The sequence below is a fragment of the Strongylocentrotus purpuratus genome, unplaced genomic scaffold (genome assembly GCF_000002235.5).
Source record: "Strongylocentrotus purpuratus isolate Spur 01 unplaced genomic scaffold, Spur_5.0 spur5_scaffold_19, whole genome shotgun sequence".
Taxonomy (NCBI): Eukaryota; Metazoa; Echinodermata; class Echinoidea; order Camarodonta; family Strongylocentrotidae; genus Strongylocentrotus; species Strongylocentrotus purpuratus.
Window position 1 is genome coordinate 30,284,739 of NW_022145604.1, and position 25,927 is coordinate 30,310,665.

The window sequence follows — 25,927 nt, forward strand, 5'->3', positions numbered from 1 at the left end:
TGGTAATGAGGATTGAAGCCTTACTTAAGAGCATGAGCTCAATGACTTGGTTTTGAACCCGGGACCTCCTGGTTACGAGACCACTGGTCTACCACTGAGCCATCGCACCTCCTGTACTTTTCCTCAAGTTCAGAGTTGTAAACAAGATTCCTGGACTCAGCTTTACAGGAGGTCCATGAAACAACATGCAACCCACATGGCTCCGTCTAAAGTATTCAAATACTTTCTTCTGCGAGAAGTACCAGAGTTCTTCCATATTTTGAACAAGAGCTACAGAACAGAAATCAAAGATCCGTTGATTGTAAATCTGTCATTTTTTCAATGCTTTTGTCAGACTTCACTGTCTCTCTGACATGAAACTGAAAAATCCTCCTCAAACTTTTGCATCAAATTTTGCATCACCTCTGTCCAAGAAAATCAAGACTTTTCCATATCTGCAAGCATTCTGAAAACAGCAAAATATAGTAGGGCTTTTTTTAGACTTCACTATCTCTCTGACATGCAACTGAAAATTCAAACAGAATTCGTATCACCTCTAATTTACTTATTTTCTAGATCTTTAAATCCCTTGAAAAATCCCTTGCAAAATACAGAGGGTCTTTTAATCCCACATTTCAAGGTTTTCATTTGTCTACGATGCCAAGTTCCTTGATCTTGTTCAGGAAGAAGCGTTCCAGGGTGTTTGCACAGCGAACGTATTCTGTGTCTGCTGCATTGTATGCTCTGCAGTTGCTAAAGACCCGTTGCATGTCGGCGATGAAGAGCTTCCGAGAGCTGTAATACTTTCCTTTGAAGCGCTCGGTCATTGTCTTCAAATCTGAAAGTAAGAAAGAAGAAACACAGAGTTTACGGGATCCGGTAACTTTGTCTTAGATTCTTTTAAAAAATCCTTGATTTAGCTCATGCTGCAATGGTAATAATAAACCTTTAGGTCAGTCAGGAACCCCATGACTTTTACAAGCTGGTCGTCTGTCTGATTATCAAGATATTTATGATTGAAAATCGAAATCAAATTTTGTGTTTGCCAAATGGTTTTCATAACACTACAGTCTATTGGGGGAAACGAGTATGGTAAAACTGGTCACTCAACAGTTTTTAGTTTTTTGAGGCACTTCTTGATCATTTTGAAGCACAATTTTTTTAGAGCTTCAATATAACAACATATCACAGACACCGATAACATGTAGGGCCGTGCATCTCAGATTTAACATTGTTAAACGATCCCTTTAAACTTGTGTATACCAATATGATTAGAATAGCAGTCTACCAAGTCTTGTGAATGTGTGGACATGAACTTACACAAAATAATTACATGATGTTACAGATTCGTGTTAACATTTTTGACCTGACAGCTGAAAAAATAACAAATTTTCAGTATTGCGAACAAAAAAAAAAGAAGAAAGTTACATAAAGTTGGAAAACAATAGAACACAAAGAAAATTAAATCAAATGATATTTAATGAATTTCTGTTATTCTAATATTTTTTTAACACAATTAATAAAGGAAAGCAAATCAAGATAACATCTACTAGGAGAAAGATGGGCGCAAATCGAAAAATCTTCTATGGAACATCTCAACTCACCCATAGGATACTTGATGTGCTCATAGTAGTCTGGTGCTTCGTTCTTTTCTACTGGTTTCAAGAAAGGCCACGCACTGTTGTGATTCTGTGACAAAAAACAATAGTATAAGCAACAATTATTACCAAATAACAAACACTTCATATTTAAAGGTCAATCCAACCCTTGTAATAAGTTGATTTGAATGAAAGCAAAACAATAAGAGATAAAGAATGGCAAGAGTTTGAAATGAATCGTACCAATAGTAAGGAAGTTATGAATGTTTGAAATAAGAGATCACTAATCTATGCGAAACTCAAATTGGTAGTTTGGTCAGTGGATTGTGACATAGGACGTGGATAACTGTCCCAATAGCCGTGTACAAAAATATCCCAAGGGATAAGGAACTTACGAGACAAACAGAATTAGAACTTTCAAAAATGTATAACTTTCTTATACTTAGTCAGATTTAATTGAAACTTTCATCAGTTTGCTTCTCTTATTTTTCTGCTTTCTTTTAAATAGACTAGTTGTCTATTTGGGTAGGATTTCCTTTTAAGAATAAAACACAGTACAGGTATAGGCCTTTGGGGCTAGTAACAATGCACACACAAAGGGTTTATTTACATATGATGCAGTTAACAGCTGCGTTAAAAAAAAAAACATACATGTAAGTATAAATGAATAGCATCTGTGTGCAACAAAGGTCTTACACATATCCACTAGGCTCTGTGTTACAGTATAAGATCGAGACATGTGAACAATATTACACTTATGTCATCTTTTTTTAAAAATGCTGCGGTTTGCTGCATCGTAATCTGAACAAGACTAATGGATTAATCACAGTATTGGTTAGTAATGGACTGGATTTATTGATTTATTGAGCCATCTCTTAGGTCAAAACACCCTTTCCCTTGGTAACAACTAGTACATAGAATCAATAAAATCAATTAACTGAAATATGTTTAAAAATCTTTCTTACTTACATTTCATGCCGTAGTAGTATTTCACACCATCGTCAGCATTACTTATTCATTAATCAAGGTATTTATCCAAGTTATTCATCATTTTATCATATGAACATCATTCTTTAAACCTCTTGTAAATCAATTACATGGGATGGATAGATAAAAATTGCTCACTAACCTTTACAGCGGTCAAGACGGTCTTGAATGCAGACTGGACCTGTTCCTCGTTCAGTGGAGTGACCTTTGGTTTCTCTCTGACCGGTCTCCATCCAGCATCCACTGAATAAGCACAGAAAATAACAATGTTGCATTTATGTAGGGTAAGAAAGAATCATGTGATTTAAAGGATAAACTTGAGTTCTGCTAAAAAAATTAATGAATTCTCACAGAATCAAATGAAACGTACACTGAATGTTCAAGATTACAAGTACATGTCATTTGCTAAATAATTTTAGTAGAAAATGTATACTGGCTGAGTAATGAGCATAGAAAGATAAGGAAATCAAGTTAAGTAGGCCCAACACCATGTGTGTTGTCCCATATATAGCTTTCTGTGTACAATGCTTGTTACTTTACCAAGAATCGACCAAATTTATTATGATTTTGATGACTCCAGAGCCAGTACACACTAATACTTACATGCTACATGATCAACTTTTTCTGTTCCGTTCTACACATTTTCTTTCACAATGCAATCGCATGACCAGAACTCAACTTTGTCTTTAATGCAAGCTCCTTATTCTTACAAGGACATTCTACTGATAACGCATGTAACCATATATCCATGATATATTTACCTGTGCATAAACAAGAAAAACAAGCCAAGCATTAATTGTTTTGAAAGGATGCTTTCGACTTTGTTTTAAAAAAAAAACAAACAAGTTATTGTAAATCGAAAAGGCAAGTTATCATTTCACAATAGAAAAAATTAATTGTGTACTACTATTTTTTGGTTTTTGATTAGTTTTACTTTTCAATGTAATTATGTTGACCTGATGACCTTTTTATTATACTTTATAAACAGATGTTTCAAGCTATTGATTTATATATATATATATATATATGCATCAATTATGCAAAATATGTATTGTGCCCTTCCATGAAATCTGTTTTGTGAATGGAAAAAGTATTAATAAAACATCATTGAAATAAAAATTAAAAAATACATGAAACCATATATGATGGTAGAAATACAATCCACTTCTATGTACACCCACAAGACAAAGAACATGTACAGTGTACATGCATGTACCTTGGAGTTCAGTTATGTATGATTTAGGTTGAAGAAAGAAAATGATGGAATGAATCTATAATTTAAGTACAATCTTACTTTATTAATACACACATATAGATGGTTACCAAAACAGCTTGTATAACTTGCCCATACATATAACTAAGATCAGAATATGAACGGACTGAATGCATTCTTTGAACAAATGTAGGAGATAAAATTAATATTTTCTTAGAGCGGGGACATTTTAGTTGCCACGAGTAACTTGGCTCGCATGTGTGTAGTAGCATTACTTCCCTATACAAGGAATGCTCTCCATCAGTTTTGGGCTCACACCCTCCTAAAAGCATATTGGTCTAGGGTAGTCTGGAATTACTGGATAGACTTGTTTCTACTCACAATCTTATCACGCAGAGATTACTTACTCTACTTCAGATATGATGATCTTTCCTATGTGACATACATTTCATTATGCCTAAAAATAAAGATGTTGTATTGCCTTTTGCGACTAACCCCCCCCCCCCCCCCCCCAAAAAAAAAAAATGTAACTGTTTTTTAGAGAAAAAATTGTATGAAAGCATTCAAAACTGAGAAATATCAGCCCAAAGAGGGAGTTAACAACAATAAAAAGTTTTTTTTAAAGATTTTCGACCGACCGACCTATGTTTTGGCACCTAAAGGGCAATACAACATCTTTTTTTGTTTAGGCCTTAGAGATAATCAACTGTGTACTTACCTAGACCAGGAATACTCTCCATCGGTATCTGCCTGACGCCTTCTTTGAAGCATGTCAGGCCAGGATAGACACTTCTCTCTTCATGCTGCTTCATCTCAATCAGCTTCTTCACAATCTAATTTAAGACACACAGGAAATCATTGTTATAATGTTTGATTTGTTTTCCAGCGCATATTGCATTATGGTCTAACATCTGAAGTACTTTGGAAATGATTACCATAAGCTTAGCCCAGGAGACCCTTACAGGCTCAAATTGTATTTCACAGAATGAACAGTACAGGTGTTGCTGTCCAGTGGACAAGTCTCCAGACTGTAAAACACAAGGTACAGGGTTCAAATCCCTGACAAACCATTCACGTCCTTTGCCACACTCGACCCAGGTGTAGAAAGTGGGTACCTCATAGGATTTATTCCTTGAATGCATCGAGTGCTACAGTTGCTGGAGCTAAAGATGGGGTATGTCATTTGGAAAAAGTGCATACAGACGTTATATCATAATGTAAAGTGCGCTATACAAGAATAAAATATATTTACTATCATTGTTATTATAGTTAAAGTAATAGTCTCATTTGCAGATTAATGTCTTACAAAAGGATAAAAGCAGTGCTGGATCAATTCCTCTCCACTATGACACCTTTACATCAAGTTCATATAAACACAGTCAAAATGACCACACACAACAATTGCCACTTGATTTAATGCCACATATACATCATCATCATCATGTAGAGAGAAAAAAATGAACAAAAATGATCATAATAATAATAGATCGTCCTTATATAGCGCATTTCAGGACCGCAGGCCCTCTCAATGTGCTTTACAGATACATGTTATTACCCCATGCTTACTCGCACACAATGTATGCATATTCTCCACTCCCTGGGGAGCATTCCAGCCAGTCGTCATTTTACAAGCGCCACTTGCTAATCTAACCACATTAAGTTTCGCATCCTACTGGGTATCCATTTAACACCTGGGTACACCTATTAAGATGTCCACTCCTAATCGAATAATGCTGCCTGGAAGACCTGGTGGCAGCAAATGAGAAGGCTCTCCAGTGTGCCAAGGCCTGGCAAAGCATTTGAGGACACGAAAGAAGAATATAAAGTGTATATATCCTTTTCTTGAACATGATATTATTTATTTTTGGTGCTTGATAAATCTTTATAGATATTTATCACAACTATGAAATTTTAGATGGTTACCATTTCGTGTTTTCAGTTATGAGTTATGATCAATCGGTGGGTGGTACATGTACGACATTACTTATTATAGGCTCTGTATAAGCTTGGCTTGTTAGAACTCTTGTGAGTAATGTGCCGCGGGATTCCATATCCTTAAACTGCTGGCGAACAGAGCAACAAGACCAAGCTCTGTAATTATTAGGATCTCTGTCCAGTATAGTGCCGTGTTTGTGCCATCGAACTGGATCGACCAAATCAATTGATTCACAATATATGTATATGCAGTATTTTTTCCCGTAACATGAGAGTAATTTTAATAGTTTCATACTATTAATTAAATGTATTGTTAACTGTAACTGTATAATTGTTTTAAATGGGGGCACGCTACAAGAGTCCTATCTTGCACCCCGGGGCAACGTGTCTGACACGGCCGGTTGTAGCAGCTACTCCGAAGATCAAGATTACAGTAATCTTGATCTAAGGAGACACGAACGAACGAACCTGGGTAGAGAGTGGCAAATGTCAAGCCAAAGGACATTAGTGCCGCGGTGAGACTTGAACCGCGGATCTTATGATTCACGGCACCTCTACTCTATCATACACTCCCTACTTAGCGATTAAAGTCTAAATCCATTCCAAGGACATTCTGATTTCTTTCTCAACATTTCAGAAATGTAATTGTACCTTTTTTTGTCTGTGTATGATGAGCGAGAACTCAATGTGGGGTAAACATACCTTTTTCTGTCTGTGTATGATGAGAGAGAACTCAGTGTGCGGTATACGTGGGTTGAGCTGACAGCCCATGAGTGTAGCGCCCTCATAGTCCTTGATATAACCAGCATAACTGGACTTGGGCATCTTGATGTCTTTTGAGAAACCCTGCAGGGAAAAAATGAGGAGAAAAGTTAAATGAGAGACAATTGACAAGACAGGACAAGATAATGTATGCTGAGAGACAGAAGGCCATTGATAACTCATATCATTACACACATAGTAAACTTCCTTCTTGCTCTCAGCAAATAATATAGTGAAAGAAATAAGAAAATGGAAAGGAGACCATATCATAACAGGGAAAAAAGGCAGAAAAAGAAAGAGAAGGGGAGAGACAGACAGACGGAGAAAGAAAGAGAGAGGCAGTGAAAGACAGACAGGGAAAGACAGACAGACAGACATAGAAAGAGAGAGAGAGAGACAGTGAAAGAGAGACAGAGAAAGAGAGAGAGGGACAGTGAAAGAGATATAGAGAAAGAGAGAGAGAGGGGGAGAGAGAGATTTGGTAGGGCAAAGAAAACAGAATACATAACTATGACTGATATACAAAGAAAAATAGAGGAGAGAAGAAAGTTAGAAAATGAAATATCAAGATACAGTAAAGTCAGAGCAACAAAGAGGAGAGAGAGAGAGAGAGAGGGGGGAGAGAGAGAGTGTGTGTGTGTTTTTTTTTTTTTTGGGGGGGGGGGGGGGGTGGGTATAAAGCAGACAAAATGAATTGTGATAAACACGAAAATACATGAGCACTGCTCTACCAGTGAGCCAGCAGGCCTCCTCAATTAATGTGCTTATTCAATACTTACCTGTTTCTTGAAGTATCCGATGGCAAACTCATCAGCGAATGTTAGGAAATGAAGAACACCATGCTTGACATGATAATCCTTGAGATGATTCATTAGATGGGTACCATAACCCTGGAAAAAATGATTAAGATAATAATAATAATATAATGATATTTAGCTTTTATATAGCGCTTAATACAAATGTCTCTAAGCGCTTTACAAATGTACTATTACTGTGTGCACAATCTCCACTCCCTGGGTAGCATTCCAGCCAGGTGTTACTTGAAGCTCAAAAACTGTTTGACCAACAATGACAGTGATAGGCAAAGATACTATTAATTTAACTTGATATAAAAGAGGCCTAGACATACTGGAACCCCGACATTATTTGCATTAGTGGTAATGTTTGTGGTCATGATAGTAGCAAAAGAAGCCAGAGTTCTAAATGACTGTAATAGGGAATTGACTGATCAGTGTTAAACAAGAAGATTAAATAGCCTGAAACACAGTTAACAGGGAAAAAAAATCAGGCATTCCTGAAACATTGTAAGAACAATGATGTATTAAAGAGTTTTGAATGGATATCTTGATGTATGCTATAGCCGTATTTAATTGAACACACACTGCACAAGATTGGAGCCAATTTGGTATTGTGCCAATAACCATATATTCATTACATTTTACTGTTAACACAAATTTCATGACAAAAGCCCCAGACAAAAATTTGACTCACAATAGCACTTTGCCAAGTGAAATCATCCTTTACTATTTAGACGTACCTTGACTTGCTCATTAGAAGTGACGGCACAGAAGACAATCTCTGTGAATCCTTGGGTTGGAAACATTCTGAAACAGACTCCGCCTATTACTCTGTTCTCCTTCACTAATGCCAGTGTCTTGTGCTTTCTGGAAGAGTTATTGATAGAAGGTGTGTTTTATGGTTTCGTTTTCATCATCATCATTATCATCATCATCATCGTCATCATCACCATCACCACCACCACCACCACCATCATCACCACCACCTTCATCACCAACACTGTCATCATCATTGTCATCAATTCATCATCATCATTTTCATCATCATCACCACTATCAACATCACCACAGACCCATCTACTGAGCTGTGGCATGCTGAATGAAACATGCACTGGGAGGGAACTGTCAGAGACCAATGATGTGATTCTGACTTTTCCTAGATATTACTGGGAAGTAGTCGGGTGATGACTTGAAATAATGATGATAATGATGATCATTATCATCATCATTATCAACATCATCATAATCATTATTATCAACATCTTCATTATCATCAACGTCTTTGTTATCATCATCACCACCTCCACCATCACCACTACCACTAATATCATCATCATACCCACCTACTTCCATCCCAACAACAAAATCATCATTATCATCACTACAACCACCACTAGATGCAAACCACTACCATACCAGTCTACCAGGACAGCCACCTACACAACCATAACCACAACCACCACCACAACCATCATCTTGATTGGTAGACTTACGTATCAAATACTAGTCTGGTGATTGTATTCCTTGGGCATCCGATGAAGCTGGTGTAAGAAGACGTCATCATCATCAACATCATCCCCATCATCATCATCATCCCCATCATCATCATCATCATCATCATCCCCATCATCATCATCATCATCATCATCATCATCATCACCATCATCATCATCATCATCATCATCACAATCATCACTACCATCATCATCATCTACATCATCATCTACATCATCATCATCATCATCATCATCATTATCAACATTATCAACATCATCAACATCATCAACATCATCATCATCATCATCACCACCATCATCATCATCACCATGGACCACTACCAGACCTGCCATCATCTTGATTGGTAGACTTACGTATCGAATACGAGTCTGGTGATGTATTCCTTGGGCATTCTCGGTAGCTGATGTGAGAAGACATTCTGTAGACCCACCAACCATATGAGTGTTTGTCTTGAAGGTTTCCGTGTGACTGAATTACCGATGACATGGAACTCTATCACCCCTCTCCTCTCCTCGTTCCTTGCAGCCTCATCACGGGCAGAGTGAGCAGCAAACAGATTACCCTGGAAGAAATAAAGATAAATATTGAGGTGGTTGTGAAAAAATAAGATTGAATGAAACACAATGAATATGGTTTTATATTGTTTTACTTGTAATAATAATAATAAAAATAATGGTGGCTTCCTAAAAAACGAACATGTCTGTCGTAAAGTGACACCCCTGCCGTTCCAACATTACTATCAAAATTAGTATAAAAACAAATAATGCATGAGCAGATATGTACATGTATGTTTAGATGGTTTCTAATGGATTGTAGTGCATATATCTGTCCCCACACTGGGGTTATCGCCAGGATCCCTCCTTACACAGCACATACAGAGGTACAAAGAAATCTCAAACAGCTGTCTGTAGGCTTCATACATGTTAGTCTTACAATTGAATGGTCTTTTGGGCCGAGGATATAATTGTATTCCTATCATTTCTTCTTTATTCCAATTGTGAAGAAAAAATTGGGGAAATCAAAGCATCTTGAAATGTCCAATTTCTTGCTAATCATTAACTAAACTTTTAAAAATCTTAACAAAAGGTTTAATGGTCCCAAACATACCTCTGGGCCTACCATGGCAGCAGGGTCTGTAACGGTTGATAGCACCTCACCTAGAATATTATCTGGAATATCCTCTATAGGGGTGGTAGAATGGTGAAAAGAATACTTTTTCAAGGTAACAAAAAATAGTAACATGATAAACAAAGTTTGAAGTTATCTAGTAATAATGTCATTGGCAAAACCAGGTATGCACCTTGAAGGTACCATTTAAATGTCTAAATGCATAATGTAAAATCAGGCTAAAAGAGGATTGGAGTCACAATTATATATGGTGGGAAAAGAACTTTTGATTTCTTAGTTTTAACCATTTAGTTATGATGATATATGAGATTTTTAAATTTATATGCATAGCTGCAGAAAAAGAATTCTCATTTTGTTTTACAGGAAATGATTATTAATTAATGTTGATCATTTGTCATTTATACAGTTTTATAATTGTTTAATGTTTTCCACTCTAAGGCAAAATATAAAGAATGCAACTTTTGTCATGAGCATTACAAAATTACAAATAATACCTTAAATTTCCATTTTTAATAATGTTTAATCATTGTATACCCTCTAGTCGCTGCCTCTTGATTTCTTCCTCAGTCGGTAATTCATCAATTTTACGTTTATCAGTGGCTGAAAAACAAAACATTATTTGAAAAAGTGTGTGATGGTCACAGGTTTACAAGAAGTTACAATTTACCAATTACCATAATTGAGGGGGAACGTTTTTAATAGAGTGAAGGAAAGCTTAGAGTAATTTGCTTTTAAAGAAGTACTCTCAAAACAAAAACAAACAATTTTTTTTAATTCTGCCCCTTTTCTGCAAGGGACACGTCTTTCTATCAAGAAATCTCTCATTATTCTCAGAACTTAGTCTGCAATATACAAACATTAACAGGTTTGGGTATCTTTGTCTCAGATTCTGAAACAAAATCCTGGATTTAGCTCATGCTGCAATCATAATTAGAAACCTTTAGGTCAGTCAGGAACCCCATGACTTTTACAAGCCGATTATCAAGATATTTATGATTGGAAATCAAAATCAAATTCTGCATTTTCCTAACGGTTTTTATAAAAGTACAGTCTATTGGGGAAACTGAGTATGATAAAACCGGTCATTCAAAGATTTTTTTGAGGCACTTCATGATCATTTTGAAGCGCAAGATTTTAGGGCTTCAATATTACACCATATTACAGACACTGATAACATGTAGGACCATGCATCTTAGATTTAACATTGTTAAACGATGCCTTTAAAGCTTTTAAAAAAGAAAATCAATTCCACTTTTCCTTTCCACCTATCCTTTATATCCCTACCTTGAGTGGCAGCGAGAGCACTTAATCTTGCAGCTCTTCTCACGTTCACCAACCCTGGACTGAGGTTAAAGGTCGTATGCCCATCTGCCAAAGAGGGCACTCCTGTCGTGGTCGTCACGGTGATCCGACCAAGCGCTTGGGCAGAGGGGTCCAATGGATCCTCCAGCTCGGTGTTCTCGTCCGGTGAGGCCATTGGTACTGCTTCCTGGACTGGGGTAAACTCAGGGTCCCAGATAGGTGAACTACTGTTGAATGCTTCCTCCTCTAGCATTGCTAGGAATCTTGAGGGAAAAAAGGGATTTACAGACATTTTGTTTAGAAAATTATTTTTTAAGATGTTCCAATTGATAAGTGAACTACTGTTGTATGCTTCCTCCTCTTACATCGATAAGAATCTTGAAAGAAAGGGATTTACAGAAATTTTCATTAGAGACTGAATTTTAAAGCTGTTCCAATTGTATGCCTCTTCCTCTAACATCGATAAGAATCTGGAGGAAAAAAAGGGATTTTACAGAAATTTTCTTCAGCAAATAATTGTAAAGATGTTCCAATTTAATTTTATTTATTAATTTATTTCATTTCCAGGCATAATAACAATACATAGAAAACATCACAGGGTTGACACAATTATATAACATTAACAGTATCATATTTAGCACCAGCCAATGCCTGGGGATCACCCTAAAAGAATTTAAAAATTGTGTTGAGAGGCTCTCCACATCGGCTGGTGCATACATAAAACAAATATAAAGATAAGGTAAACACATACATGACTGCAAAACTAAATTAACCCTCATATTAGGTACATGTGAGGGAGATCAGAAGCAAGTCATACAATAATATCATGCATTAAACATAGTCTGTTTAGACTAAATTTGGTATATGATACACAAATAGCAAAACTGATTTCATAATGAATGATCAAACTATCTGCATAATTTTGTATTTTGTTATTGCAATTGTTTATACCATGTATTTTTTTCCCTTTACTGGGAACTACGCCATACAAGTTTTTATAAACTTTGTTGTAGTTTCCGTTTTTTCTCTTACTATGTATATTTGCCATTTTTTGTATATATTATTATATTGTTTTTATGCTTGAGAAAAATTAATAAACTGAACTGAACTGAACTGAACTATTTCATAACACTAAGAAATAATATACAATTTTGCACCAAAACTTGTTAATGATGGCAAAAAGAATAATATGGCATATTCAATTTTCATATTAAAGCCAAAATGGCAATGTGAGAATAGTTTTTTCTCTTTTTAAAGGTACTATGTCCCTTTTGCAGCTAACCTCAAATGCAAAGAGACACCTATTCAGGTCAGACAGCTAGCGTACACGCACCGATACCTCTCATGAATGAATTGTTTTGATAACAACACCATCACCATTCTTTGCTAACAAGAGCATGAAATCAGACCAAAACTTGTCTCTTTGTCGGTGACTTTAATATTATATAGAACGCAATGGACTTGGCCTTGTAAAGAGCCTGATGTCTAAATTGCACTAGTTAGTATGAAAACATCAGAATTGTGGAGCAGTTGCACATCTGCATACCCATGACAATCAACACTTTTAGAGTGGTGAAGTGTAACGTCATCAAAAATCTATTTTGAGAATTTCTCAATTTTTTCTTCATTTTACGAAAGAGCATAAAAATAATGTCTGAATGTCGAAAAAACCAATTGAATATATTAAGTATTGGCTGAGATAAGACCATCTGAATAAATAGATTTCCTATAGGAACTCAATGTTATATTGCTCTGGTTCATAACATTACGAGCCAGAGCACAAATGGTCAGATGGTCATATCTCAGCCAATCCTTAGCCAATACTTAACCTATTCAATTGGTTTTCGACATTTGGTCATTATTTTTGATGCTCATTTGGAAAATGAAGAAAAAAATTGATAAATTCTAAAAATAGATTTTTGATGACGTCACACTTCACCCCTCTATTGCAGCAGTCGTACATCTGCATACACATGACAATCAATACTCATAGATCCAAACAGGAAGTACATAAAGCTTGTATTCTCTAGAAAAAGGGATAAGGCATAATGAAGTAATATATTTTGCATTAAGTACATAGTTACTGAGTCAACAGGATGTCATATGAATACATATTTATACAGAGAAAGACAGATGTAGAAATGAGTGGAAAAACAGGAGAGACAGACAAATATAAGAGCAAGTTACTGAGAAAAAGAATGAGGAAATAGAGAAAAACAAACTATTAAAGGTACTATGTCCCTTTTGCAGCCAACCTCAAATTCTGTAGAACTTTGCAGGAATTATGAATATGTCATGTATGTCCTATCTGTGAAATTTAAACGTTAGCAGTGTCCTCATATTCAAATTATGCAAGGAAACCCGTTTACTTGCTAGACTTCACTGTCAGACACTATTGAGTGACTGACTGGCTTTTTTTCTTCTTTGGTAATAACATACATGAAAAGAGTTGTAAAGGGTACATGAGCATTTGTCTACATCAATAACCCACTTCTTGTGATGGCCAAGATTAAACTGATTGAATCTTTGCGCAGCATAAAACGTACAACCATTCGGTACAATTGTCTGAAAATCAATACTATTACTTTTGGGCTCTATAGCCCTAAAGTCGATTTGACAACTAATAGTCGGTATTTTCCCACTTGAAGACATTTTCAAGCCCTACCTTTTTTAGGGAAGTTCTAAATTAGTATTATCTTTCAAATGCAGTTGGAATTTAACTTTTTCATTTTTTGGGCCTGCAAATGGGACATAGTACCTTTAAGGCAGTCATGTCAAATACTGTACACATCTTTTTCAAATTAGAGGGGAATTGAAACCAAACTGCTCATTTGACATCATACTTGAAAGTTACAGTTACATATTTGCAGACGTCAGATAGAGGTTGGTGTTTCAATGTGCTTGATTTTTTTCATACAAGACTGCTTTTTGTGGATATTTAGTTGTAGGTTATTAGGTCTATACTAACTGCTACATGGTAATATCTAAAGTTCTTGAGAAACTTGTTTTTACAAGAACAACCACGTTTTTTAAAAAATACAATATTTTCTCACACTTCCAATTTGGTTTCCGTGAAAATCATAGCACCTCGCATGCAATTTTGTCTTTTATGAAAACAGTTACCACTTCCATTGATAAAGGTTTGCATACTGTAGGTATATTCCTGGACTTCTCCAAGGCCTTCGACACTATAAACCATGAAATTCTTCTTCACAAACTTTCTCACTATGGTATTAGAGGGAAGGCCTTGGAGTGGTTCAGGAGTTACCTTACAGATAGGACTCAATTTGTATCGGTTAACAACTGTAATTCTTCTACACTTCCTATTACCTGTGGTGTACCGCAGGGTAGCCTACTCGGCCCCCTTCTTTTTATTACCTATATTAATGACATTCAAAAATCTTCAAATTTATTATCATTTATACTTTTTGCAGATGACTCCAACATTTTCTTTTCTCATGAGAATGCGAACCAACTACTTAGAACTGTAAACTCTGAACTAAAAAATGTAACTGACTGGATCAAGGCTAATAAACTATCACTTAATCTGCAGAAGACCAATTACATGCTATTTAGCAACAAAATCAATAGTTTGCCAGGTGAAATTATTTTTGATAACGCTGCTCTTGTTAATGTTTCTACAACCAAATTCTTGGGAGTGTTTATTGATGAAAAATTATCATGGAAAACTCACATCGATAATATATGCAAAACCATTTCACGAAACATCGGTATTATCAATAAACTCAAATACTTTCTTCCTTCTCGAACTCTTCTTACATTATATCATACCTTAATATTACCATACATTAATTATGGGATTATAGCATGGGGATGTGCAATACAAACACAATTAAATAGGATCCTACTGCTGCAGAAAAAAGCACTCAGGATAATATTTCAAACACAATTCAGATCTCATACAGATATTTTATTTTTCGAAAATAATATTCTCAAAGTGAAAGATATCTATGTGTTCCAACTCGGCCAATTTATGTTCAAACTAAGTAAAGACGACCTCCCCGCAATTTTTTCCGATATGTTCTGCAAAAATGCCTCTGTACACAATTACCCGACTAGACAACGGAACTGTTATCACTTACCCTTAACACGAACATTATTTGCACAGAATTCATTTGTCTTCGCTGGATGTGCCTATTGGAATTCTCTTCCCAACGATATAAAAGAAGCCCCTAGTCTTAGCAATTTTAAACGTAAACTTAGGAAAACATTAATCAGCCAATACTCCCCACCAATAAGCCAAGCTCAAAAATCTAAACCTACGGAAAGATAAAACAAATCTTTCCTTTTGTTATTCCTCCTTTCCTCCTTTTTTGTTTCTTTTTTAAGAATAATCTAAACAAGCCTAACGACCTGGTGGTGTACCTGCCTCCTGTCCCCATCTCCTTCTTCCTGCCTTTCTCTCGCTCTCTATTTCTCTCTTGCTCTCTCCCCTTTCTCTCTCTCTCTCTCTCTGTTACTATATTTATCTTACTTTTATTTTTACTTTTACTTTTTCTTTTTTTTTGTATTCCCTTTTAGTGTGTTTTACTGGTATTAGCTTTCGACCATAATTATTTAAGCGTATCCATGTAACTAAGTCAGGGGCTTGCCTCATACAAGCTCTGCTTTTTTAGCAAGCCCCTCCGTTTTGAATTACTTCATCAAGGTCATTTTTTTTTTCTATTGTTCAGTACTGTTTTTTCCCAATATTTCTTATCAACTAAATTTTGTTCTACATAATACTGAATTTACTTTGTTTATATTATATTTGACTGTATTATATTATGTCTGTTTATATTTTGTTTGTTTTGAAACGGAAATAAAATCTGAATCTGAATCTGAATATAACATAAATTTGATCTAAACCTATACAACATATTTCCAATGAAATCAGGAAAAGGACACAAAGCACATCTTTCTTGTTCATGGAAAATATTGCCTACCTTTAAAGGGATTGGGTAACTTTGTCTCAGATTCTAAACAAAATCCTTGATTTAGCTCATGCTGCAATGATAATTATAAACATTTAGGTCAGTCAGGAACCCCATATTTTTTACAAGTCGATCGCCTGTCTGATTATCAAGACAGTTATGATAGGAATTAGAAATCAGATTCTGTTTTCCTAATGTTTTTTTATAACACTTCAGTCTCTAGGGGAAAATGAGTATGGTATAACCAGTCACTCAAAGATTTTAACTTATTTGAGGCACTTCATGATCATTTTGAAGCGCAATTTTTGTTAGGGCTTCAATATATCACCATATCACAAACGCTGATAATATAAAGGGCCGTTCATCTCAGATTTAAATTGTTAAACGATGCCTTTAAAGAGGAGGCCATGATCTTACCTTGGAAAGTGAGTCAGCACCAGATTGCGTTTCTCAGCAGGCATGTTGTCTTTCTCTGATCGTAGCATGTCTAAGACCTGCCGCTTCATCGCAGGGAACACCGTCTTCAAGAGAGTCCGACCGAAGATATCCGTTGGTTCATGATGCTGTAGACTGTCGCAGAAAGATGGCACATGGCAGTAGCACAGCCATCTGTAGGAAGAAAAAGAAAATATTTGGGAAATCAAATGATGGAATGATGATATATGACACGATTGTGTGTATGGGAAAAGTGCTATTGTTTTACAGACATTTACTAACACTCACCATCAACCCTGGAGATGACATAAATCCCAATCATATACCTGACCAAACCCCAAACCTAAGCTAAACATAAGCTAAACTTAACCTAAAGTTAACCTAAACTTAACCATAACCCTAAGCATAAACCCTGACCCAACCCCAAAACCTAACCTAAACCTCAGCTAAACCTAATCTAAACATAACCATAACCATAATCATAAACCCTGATCAAATTCCAAAACCTCACCTAAACCTCAGCTAATTCTAAGCTAAATCTAACCATAACGATATCCATACTCATAAACCCTGATCAAATCCCAAAACCTAACCTAAACCTCAGCTAATCCTAAGCTAAACCCATTCATTGGCACATGAATTGGAATTTATTTTGTTGCAGCAAAGAAAAGGAAAGCAGCCCTTGGCTTGTTGAGCTCACCTTGTGTAGGTGACCTTGTATGCACCTGCTTCATCCACCTGCGCTCTTTGCTTCCTGGCTGTGGGCGTCTCTAACTTCCAATGGTTCATACAGTGAAGAAACATCTTGGCAAGGTCGTACATCGTCATCCAATCCTTGTGGACCAGGTGACCAAACTTGAAGTGGACAAAGTTGGACACCCCCTGGGGAGAGAGAGAGGGGGGGAAGAGAGAGACAGAGAGAGAGAGAGATAGAGAGACAGAGATAGAGACAAAGACAGAGAGAGAGAGAGAGCAAGAGAGGGGGACACAGAGACACATAGAGAAACAGATAAAGAAAGAGAGAAAAATCAGAGGCCAAAATGATTGTAAACAATCACAACGCTAATCCTTGACCACAAAGACCCTTCCAGAAATGAATAGGCATAAGGGTTGAGCCACGGCATTTCACTATCATAGTGGGGTTTTTTTAATGTATTTCTCCCTAAGGCCTAAAAAAAAAGATGTTATGTTACCCTTTAGGTGCCCTGTAGGTCAGTCGGAAATCTTTCTTCTGTTTTTGTTTTTTTGTTTTACTACCTCTTTGAGCTGATATTTCTCTTTTTCTCTAAAAAAAACAGTGACAAAAACAAACAAAAAATTAAAAAGCTGACTTCAAGATTTCAAGATTTTTGGGTCAGATGCATAGGGCAATACAATTTTTATTTAGACCTAACATACCAAAGTGGCCCTGCAAATTAACACACAGATGACAAAATGCACTGAAGGGTGAAGGGGAGAAGCCATATGGTAAGACAAAGAAAATGACAGAAATAATAATAATATAATACTGCACATCTTTATAGTGTCTAATGGCGCTTTAGAGTGATCATCATGGAGAGAAAATTGGCATGATCACCTTCCAATGTAGACTCTGCAGTGTCTGGCTTACCTTAGCAATACTTGGTTTCTCAAACGGAGGGCGACCCAAAGGACCTTCTACGGACGGTGAACTCATCTGCAGGATGCACTTCCTCAGGAGCTGTTTACAAAACAGACGGACAAAAATGTTGATTTAAATCGGGACTGCACTACTTGTAGCTACTTGCGCTCTCTATACTCTCTCTCTAAAAAATTTGATTTATTAAAAAATGAATTTTCAGTCTATTTTCACTTTCTTGGGAGTGATGTCAGGGATCACTTGTTATGAGTGAATATCAATTGATTTTAGAGCGCTCTCTAAGAAGAAAGGAGTGAATGTTCACTCTATTTTCACTACATTTTCATCCTCCAGAGAGTATAGCAAACAATGCCTAAGCGGTACCTGTTGGTCCTCCATGATCCCCTTTTTCTTATGTTAATTAAGAGCTTATTTGATGAGATAACCACCTGTCAGTGATCATGCAGGGAGGTCTAATCCCTCCTGACTAAACTAGTGCAGACAGGCTTTAATTCATTTTACATTAGTGACATCAAACTTTTCTTTTTACTCTTATAAAAATGTAAGAAATGAAAGTAGAAACCACATTTACAGTCAAAACATTTGCTAACATTTGATCGACTTTTTAGTCCATTGTTATTCCTGGAATAGAGAAGAGAAGAGGCTAAAATTGAAAATGTGATATGCAGACATCAAACCATAAAGCCAATAAAGGTTATCAATTTAGTTCATTCCAATGAGTGAAATCTTGTGACATAACATTAATGGAATCGTTGTTGCTTTACTCTGCTTTTCAATCCCTACCAAAAGCACCTCCACTTGGACGCACATTAAGCATGTTACGCTGTTTGTCTTCTTTCAAATTAACCTTTTAAAGCCCCACTGCACTACTTGTACATGTAGCTACTTGCTCCCTCTATAAAGAAAACAACGCAAAGCGGTGCCCGTTGGTCCCCCATGATCCTCTTTTTCTTATGTTAATTGAGAGCTGAGTTGATGAGATAACCACCTGTCAGTGACCAGCAGGGTGGTCTAATCCCTCCCGGCCAAGGTACTATGTCCCATTTGCCGGCCCAAAAAATGAAAAGGTTAAATTCCAATGGCATTTGAAAAATAATACTAATTTAGAACTCCCCTTAAAAAAGGGGGGCTTGCAAACGTCTTTACAGTAAGTGGGAAAATAATGACTATTAGTTGCCAAATCGACTTAGGAGCTATAGAGCCAATAACTAATAGTCTTGATTATCAGACCATTGTACCGCATGGTCGTACGTTTTATGCTGCGCAAATATTCAATCAGTTTAATTTTGGCCATTACAAGAAGTAGGTTATTAATGTAGACAAATCCTTTACAACTCATTTTATTTATGTTATTACCAAAGAAGAAAAAAACCAGTCACTCAGGCAATACTGAAAATAGTGTCTGACAGTGAAGTCTAGCAAGTAAACGGGTTTCCTTGCATAATTTGAATATTAGGACACTGCTAACGTTTAAATTTCACAGATAGGACATACATGACATATTCATAATTTCTGCAAAGTTCTACAGAATTTGAGGTTGGCTGCAAAAGGGACGTAATATCTTTAAAACCTTTAAACATTTTTTGCTTAGCACTGCAGCCTTTGGAATACTTAGTCATACAGAATAATGGTGTAAACCTTACCTTGAATAGATGGAAGTAGACCTGCTTTGTGTCTGCATCCTCTTCCTTGTGAACGGACATGAAGAGGTGTTCGACGTCGACTACGATGCCCAGGAGTCTGTCGATCTCCTCCTCGGCAACGTCCTCCAGATGGGATACGTGCGCAGCTGTTTGACAGAAAAGAATCGTTCACATATGATTGCAAGACAATATGAGAATTACTTATATATATATATATATATATATTTAATAAAATATATTCATTTGTACAGCGCAATAACTATGTAGATATACTGCGCAGCAAGAGCTCGTAAATGTTGTGCTATACATACTACATGAACAATTGAGTTTTCAGTCTTGATTTAAAATTTTCTAGTGATGGGGCTTCCCTTATTTCTAGTGGTAATCTATTCCATAATCTACGGGCAGCACAAAGAAATGCCCAGTCTCCGAGGGTTACTATCGCACATAGATAATTGTGCTTTACTGTAGTGATGTTACTAAACCTGGATGTGGTTATAGGAAAGAATTCATTTCAAAATGTGAGTGAGAATGAGAAGATAAAACATCATTTCCTACAACATGGGGATATTGAGAATAATAATTGCGGGCACTTGCATTGCGTTCATGTCTGTTAGAATAGACACTCCTGGCCCTCCACATCATTAGTATTACCCATGCTTTAGCATGGCTGCCATTACGGCACTCTAACATTTCAAGGAATTAATTCCTGCCAGGTACTCATTTACCTCACCTGGGTCGAGTGTGGCAAATGTAGATTAATGTCCAGCCAAAGTATATTAGTGCTGCGATGGGACTGGAACTGTGAACCATGTGATCACAGTCCAGTGACTAACTTATTCATTAGACCATGACAACTCCACATTTAATGAAGATGAGGAAGATAATTCTTGACATGACTTTCCTCTAATTTCAAAAACATTTGAGGTTTACCAACTCACTTTGGCCGAACTTTTGACAGCATTTAGATATAATTATATGGGGCAATATTTCTGTTTGAAATCTACCAAAGGCACATTCAATTGATCCAAAGGTAATTATGGTATATACATGATATCTCTTCAAATGAGTTTTAAAATCATAAAACGTGATATTGCTCAGGAATGTCACAAAATAACTCTACAATGGATAGATCTGGAGGGCGTTTCACAAAACTTGTAATCAGTTTTTCTTATAAGCTACTGAAATCCTTGCTTCTGATTGGTTATCAGCAGATTTGTCACTAATTTTTGTCATTTGTCATTGAAAAAAGACTTTGTGAGTGGGGTCCCGGGGCTTCAGACATACCGAGTTGATGACCACAGCTCTTGCATGGGTCTGAACGGCTAGCCAATGGTGTGGTTACATCCAGTCTAGCAGGCTGTGTCGGGGTAGGAGGGGGGTTAGGGTTCTTCCAGCCATTGCACTTGCACGCTTCATCTGCCTGTATTAAAGAAAAAGAAAAAGAAACATTGCCATGAGAAAAGCCCAAATAACGAGTCTGATTTCTGACTGAACCTGAATTCTGACTCCTGAGAACAAACTATCTGTGGAGAAAATATGAGAAGATGATTGGTATAACTTCTCAAACTATCTACTGTTTGGCTGAGGATTTTATATAAATTGAGGTATCCCCACTTGATGACGTTGAGCAGATTTCTCCTGAAAATATCTCCTTTGGACTTTCTACGTTACAAGGAACCAAGGAACGGAAGTTAAACTTCTATTGTTTTTACTGTCTTGGACTTTATTAATGCTCTTGAAGTTTCATTTTGTATTTGTTTTCTTTTCCTCCCCCCCCCCCCCTCTCCTTAGTTTTCTTCTTCCTTTCTTCTTCTCATCTTCTACATCTGCAGCTCACAGAAATCAACCTAGTCAGAGAACACAGTCAAAACTGATTTGCTTCAATTACAATTTGTGCACATCATGATGTAGACCTAGATCTAGATCTAGAGTCGACTAGGCCTAGATCTATTTTAAAATAGACATGACAAAATTAAATGTTTGTTTCTTTCATTATTTCTTTCTCTCTCTAGAGTAGTGGCTCCGGTCTGCGGCCGATCGGCGGGAACTGCCGATTCTATTTTTATTGGAATACTCACAGAATACTTCAATACCCTCAATAAAGAGTCCATATACTTACTTATTAAATAGTAGTCACAAATAACATAACTGACCCACAGCGTGGTCAGCATTGACCACGTTTCGAAATGCTTCGAGTTCCCCGGTTTGCGGGCACGCAGTACCGGTTTGCGGCACGCGTACGTCACAAAGCTTAATGCGCTACGTCACGATGAAAGCATGTACCAAATTACTACGGGTAACCCAAATTCTCATGTTTATCTGTTGCTACGGTAAATTTGTCAAGTTTTAAACAATTTCACCTTTTCCTCGAATGGATCATCCCATACGGGGGTACGTACTACTAGAAACTATCGGGTCATAGCGGGTACACACATCAGCACACATACCATCATACACGATCCCGCATGTTATGTGTGTATTAACACCCCCCACCGCAAACCAGAAAAAACACGTAATTACGTGCCGGTTTGCGGCCACCCCATGCAACTGACCATGCGGTGGCACAATCAAAATATCTGCGATAGGAGACAGACCACAGCCATCATACTTCCACAAAAACATCAAATTTCACCTCCAATCGGACAAATATCGGACAAATAGAGCTACAATATTGATCTAGTCATGCCTCGATCTCTTAACTTAAAAGTTAGCACCTGCTGGAATTTTCATCGGCGACTGGTGCCGTAGATTTCCGACATCGCTGACGGATACTCCGTACCGACAGGAGCACCTGCTACGGACGTTTTCGGCAAAGCATAACTTACCGTGGAATCCACGGTAGGTTTCAATGATTATTATCGAGTCATATTCATTTTATTTTTAATTAAAACAAATACCCCTGGCCGCAAACCGGGCGATGCCGCAAACCGGAGACTCTACTCTAGCTCTCTCTTTTCAGAATGGCAATAGACAAAGATTTAGACCTATATAGATGGAGGGCGTTTAGACAGCAATAACCATCTGATTTGGGTCATTTCTTTAATAAAACTGACATTTGTTGTCATTCCCCAATACAGATGGCAACCCAGAGATCTCGTACCGTGGGGGTAGCTATAGCCAACAATGGCAGCTTTTTGTGTCAAAACATTTTCTCCCCGATTTTCTTTATTTAGATCTAATTTTCTGATTTCTAAATCAGATGTAAATTAGGTCGGTATGTCATTTGTCCTAATTACAGTTATCAAAATTTGATAACTTAATATTAAATGTATAATTTACGGACTTACTTATATGAATTATCCAATTTGTATTTCCGAACTGTGAAACGGTACGTTCATGCATTCGAAATATTACCCGGCGGCCGATATATTTCCGGGTCCACCTACCAAAACATAGCCAAATGGCCAATCAGAGCACTCGTTTTGTGGGAGTTCGTTGGTCAAGCTGGGCCTCGTACGTAGCTACGGTAGCTATTGGACGTTCGAAAAGAAAAAATGAATATTCATCAACTAAAACCAAGACGGATAATGTTGACGACGAGACTTTCTCGGATTAATCATTAATTTAGGATCTAAATGAGCAAGCTATCGTAAGTCAAATAAGCTATATAGAGTCTATATGTTATTTTTAATTTGTGTTGTAATTCCAGCAGTTATGAGGATGTAAAGAGTGAAAATCTCGTTGCATATCTCATTCATCGCGGTCCGGTCGAACCGAACCATTTGTTCCGTACAGTGCCTCACAGAAAGAGGTCCCCAGACTTCAGTCTCTGTAATCGGAGGTCTAGTGGAGCCAGACGTAGTCTCAGTGGAACAACCGACGATTAGAGAGACTGAAGTTTTCGGTCTAGAGGGCGTTTAGAAGGCTATCGTCTTACAAGGTGAATACATGTGATTAGTCCAATCTACATCTAGCCTACATGTGAAATGGTAATGGGTAATTAGGAATAACACGAAAATGATTGCATGGGACTGTAATGAACAATATAACAAAGAACTACGATACCTTGCAGGAAGAGTAAACGCCTAATTTTTCCAACTTCTTTGTTCTTGGAAAACTTCTGACTTGAGATTTCCGTTGTGCATTTCTCTGCAGATTGACAGACCTCGTAATTTCAGTCGGACTTAGCTGCGATCCTGAAGAACGCCGAGATTCTGTGGCTGAATCAACGATGCTTTGTTCGTCCTCAAGAGTAGCCATGATTGTTAAAAGTCATAATATCACTAGTCTTTGCGCACGTTACACAGCTGGTTTACGTACTGCTTGTTGAACTAAAGTTCGCGCGGAAACTGGCTCATTTTCTCTATTTGAGTGGGTACATGCTCGAGATCAGCCCGAGTGTGAAGGGAGGGAGGGGGGGGGGGGGGGGGGGGTAAAGTCAAAGTTGCAAAGTTAATATCATCTCCTTCAATTTAGATTTTTTTTTTATGAATGATTGCAAGACGATTGATATGTTACTTACAAGGCCCATATTCGGCCCAGGATGAAAATACATCCACGTATAACATATATCTAAAGTTCACCGTCTCTCTCTCTGTCTATATCTCCTTCCCTCTCTCTATCTCTCCCCCCTCTCTTTCACTCTCTCTCTCCCCCTTCTCTCTTCTTCACAACAAAATGAAAAGAGGAGTAACTTAAACAGAAGTTGTGTAAAGAATGTAATCAAGCATGATTGAACTCAACTTGATAACAATTAAAACCTGTATAATTCTGAATTGTATATCATCAAGGTATTCCTCCATTATTGCATGTTGCATTAGGGAATAGACTACTTGGGTAGTAGACGAACTGGTTGTAGACCAAACTGAAATTCACCGTTGCACTAAGCCATCTTATAATAAGGCAAAGTCACTTTCAATGTTTGCAGAAGGAATTTTGCTATAGGTACTCAAAACAAAGATGAAATAGAGTCAGGATTTTTATTTTTCAGTTCAAATTAACTTATAATTTGATGAAATGATCATGATTTCCTTTAACTTTGTCCAATTTAAAGAGGACCAAATGATCGTTTTTCAGATGAATGGTCACAACTAAATTTGTTTAATTCAGGGTGTTATTCATGAAGCATGGGGTCAGCTTGAAATGAGTGGACCTCGTATCACACACCCGAGAGAGCGGCATTTATTGATAACAGGTTTTATGAAACGGGGCTCAAATATGATTGTCTAGTTTTACTGGGTAGCAATGAAATTACTTCTTATATCAGATCCTTCCTTGTTTTATCAAAGCTAGATAAAACAATAGTATAAATAAAAGTAAAACAAAAGACTAGCATAATTATTGTGTTACATGTTTTATGAGAGTTTGATCTCCTTGTATCAGGCACCACTGTGTCAGTATCATCAAAATAGCTGAAATGGATTTTCAGTTTTCTCAACTGTAATCTATCTCGTATTTCAATTCAAAATGTATCTATTGAAAAATACATACATGACAACATTCAAGGTGACATCTGCACAGTGTATACAAAAGAACAAACATGAAAAGAGGGCTTTGCATTAGGAGAAACGATTCACATGATTGGGCATTGGTAATAACCACAAATTCCATACTCTACAATGTAGGGCTACATCATCATAGAGATTATATTGCGGTAAAAGAGGGGGTTTTCACAAAGTTTTTATTTATTTCGAAATTCTCATGATTACCACATATCTCTTTGCCATGATACGCAATATCAATCAAAGAAGCCAACAGTATATAAAAGAAGTTCCCAACATGTGTACTTAAAGATAAACTTGAGTACTGCATGGTAATGCGATTGCATTATGAAAGAAAAGGTGTGGAATGGATCAGAAAAGTTGATCATATAGCATGTAAGTAATGGTGTGTAATGCAAGGTTCTAGAGTTATCAAAATCATCATAAATTTGGCAGAGTCTTTAAAAGTAACAATCACTTACACAGATAGATGTATATGGGACAACACACATGGTGTCGGGGCTACTACCCTGATTTCCTTATCTTTTTATGCTCATTACTCAGCCAGTATACATTTTCTTCCAAAATTGTTTGGCACATGACATTTATTTGTAACCTTGAACATTCAGTGTAAGTTTCTTTAGATTCTGTGAGA

At 36.9% G+C, this 25,927-nt stretch overlaps 1 protein-coding gene across 1 annotated transcript; it reads right to left on the reverse strand.

Moving 5' to 3' along the window:
• Nucleotides 1-8: 8 nt before the first annotated feature.
• LOC100890613 (histone acetyltransferase KAT2A-like) lies at nucleotides 9-24,080 on the reverse strand. Its single transcript, XM_030990853.1, has 17 exons — nucleotides 23,858-24,080; nucleotides 21,137-21,272; nucleotides 19,850-19,995; nucleotides 18,198-18,287; nucleotides 17,289-17,470; nucleotides 16,571-16,762; nucleotides 11,202-11,482; nucleotides 10,452-10,517; nucleotides 9,897-9,970; nucleotides 9,143-9,351; nucleotides 8,012-8,138; nucleotides 7,254-7,364; nucleotides 6,415-6,558; nucleotides 4,496-4,610; nucleotides 2,707-2,807; nucleotides 1,584-1,668; nucleotides 9-817 (listed from the first exon to the last, which is right to left on the reverse strand). The coding sequence occupies exons 1-17, from the start codon at nucleotides 24,050-24,052 to the stop codon at nucleotides 624-626; spliced, it is 2,448 nt and encodes an 815-aa protein (XP_030846713.1). The 5' UTR covers nucleotides 24,053-24,080; the 3' UTR covers nucleotides 9-623.
• Nucleotides 24,081-25,927: the final 1,847 nt, after the last annotated feature.

Excerpts from the sequence above, each read along its gene's own strand:
- LOC100890613 (XM_030990853.1), bottom strand. The coding sequence starts at position 24,052 with ATGGCTACTCTTGAGGACGAACAAAGCATCGTTGATTCAGCCACAGAA. Across the intron at positions 21,273-23,857 it reads GCGTTTACTCTTCCTGCAAG|GCAGATGAAGCGTGCAAGTG; the intron begins GTATCGTAGTTC and ends TCTTTAATACAG. Across the intron at positions 2,808-4,495 it reads GGAGAGTATTCCTGGTCTAG|TGGATGCTGGATGGAGACCG; the intron begins GTAAGTACACAG and ends GTGCTTATTCAG.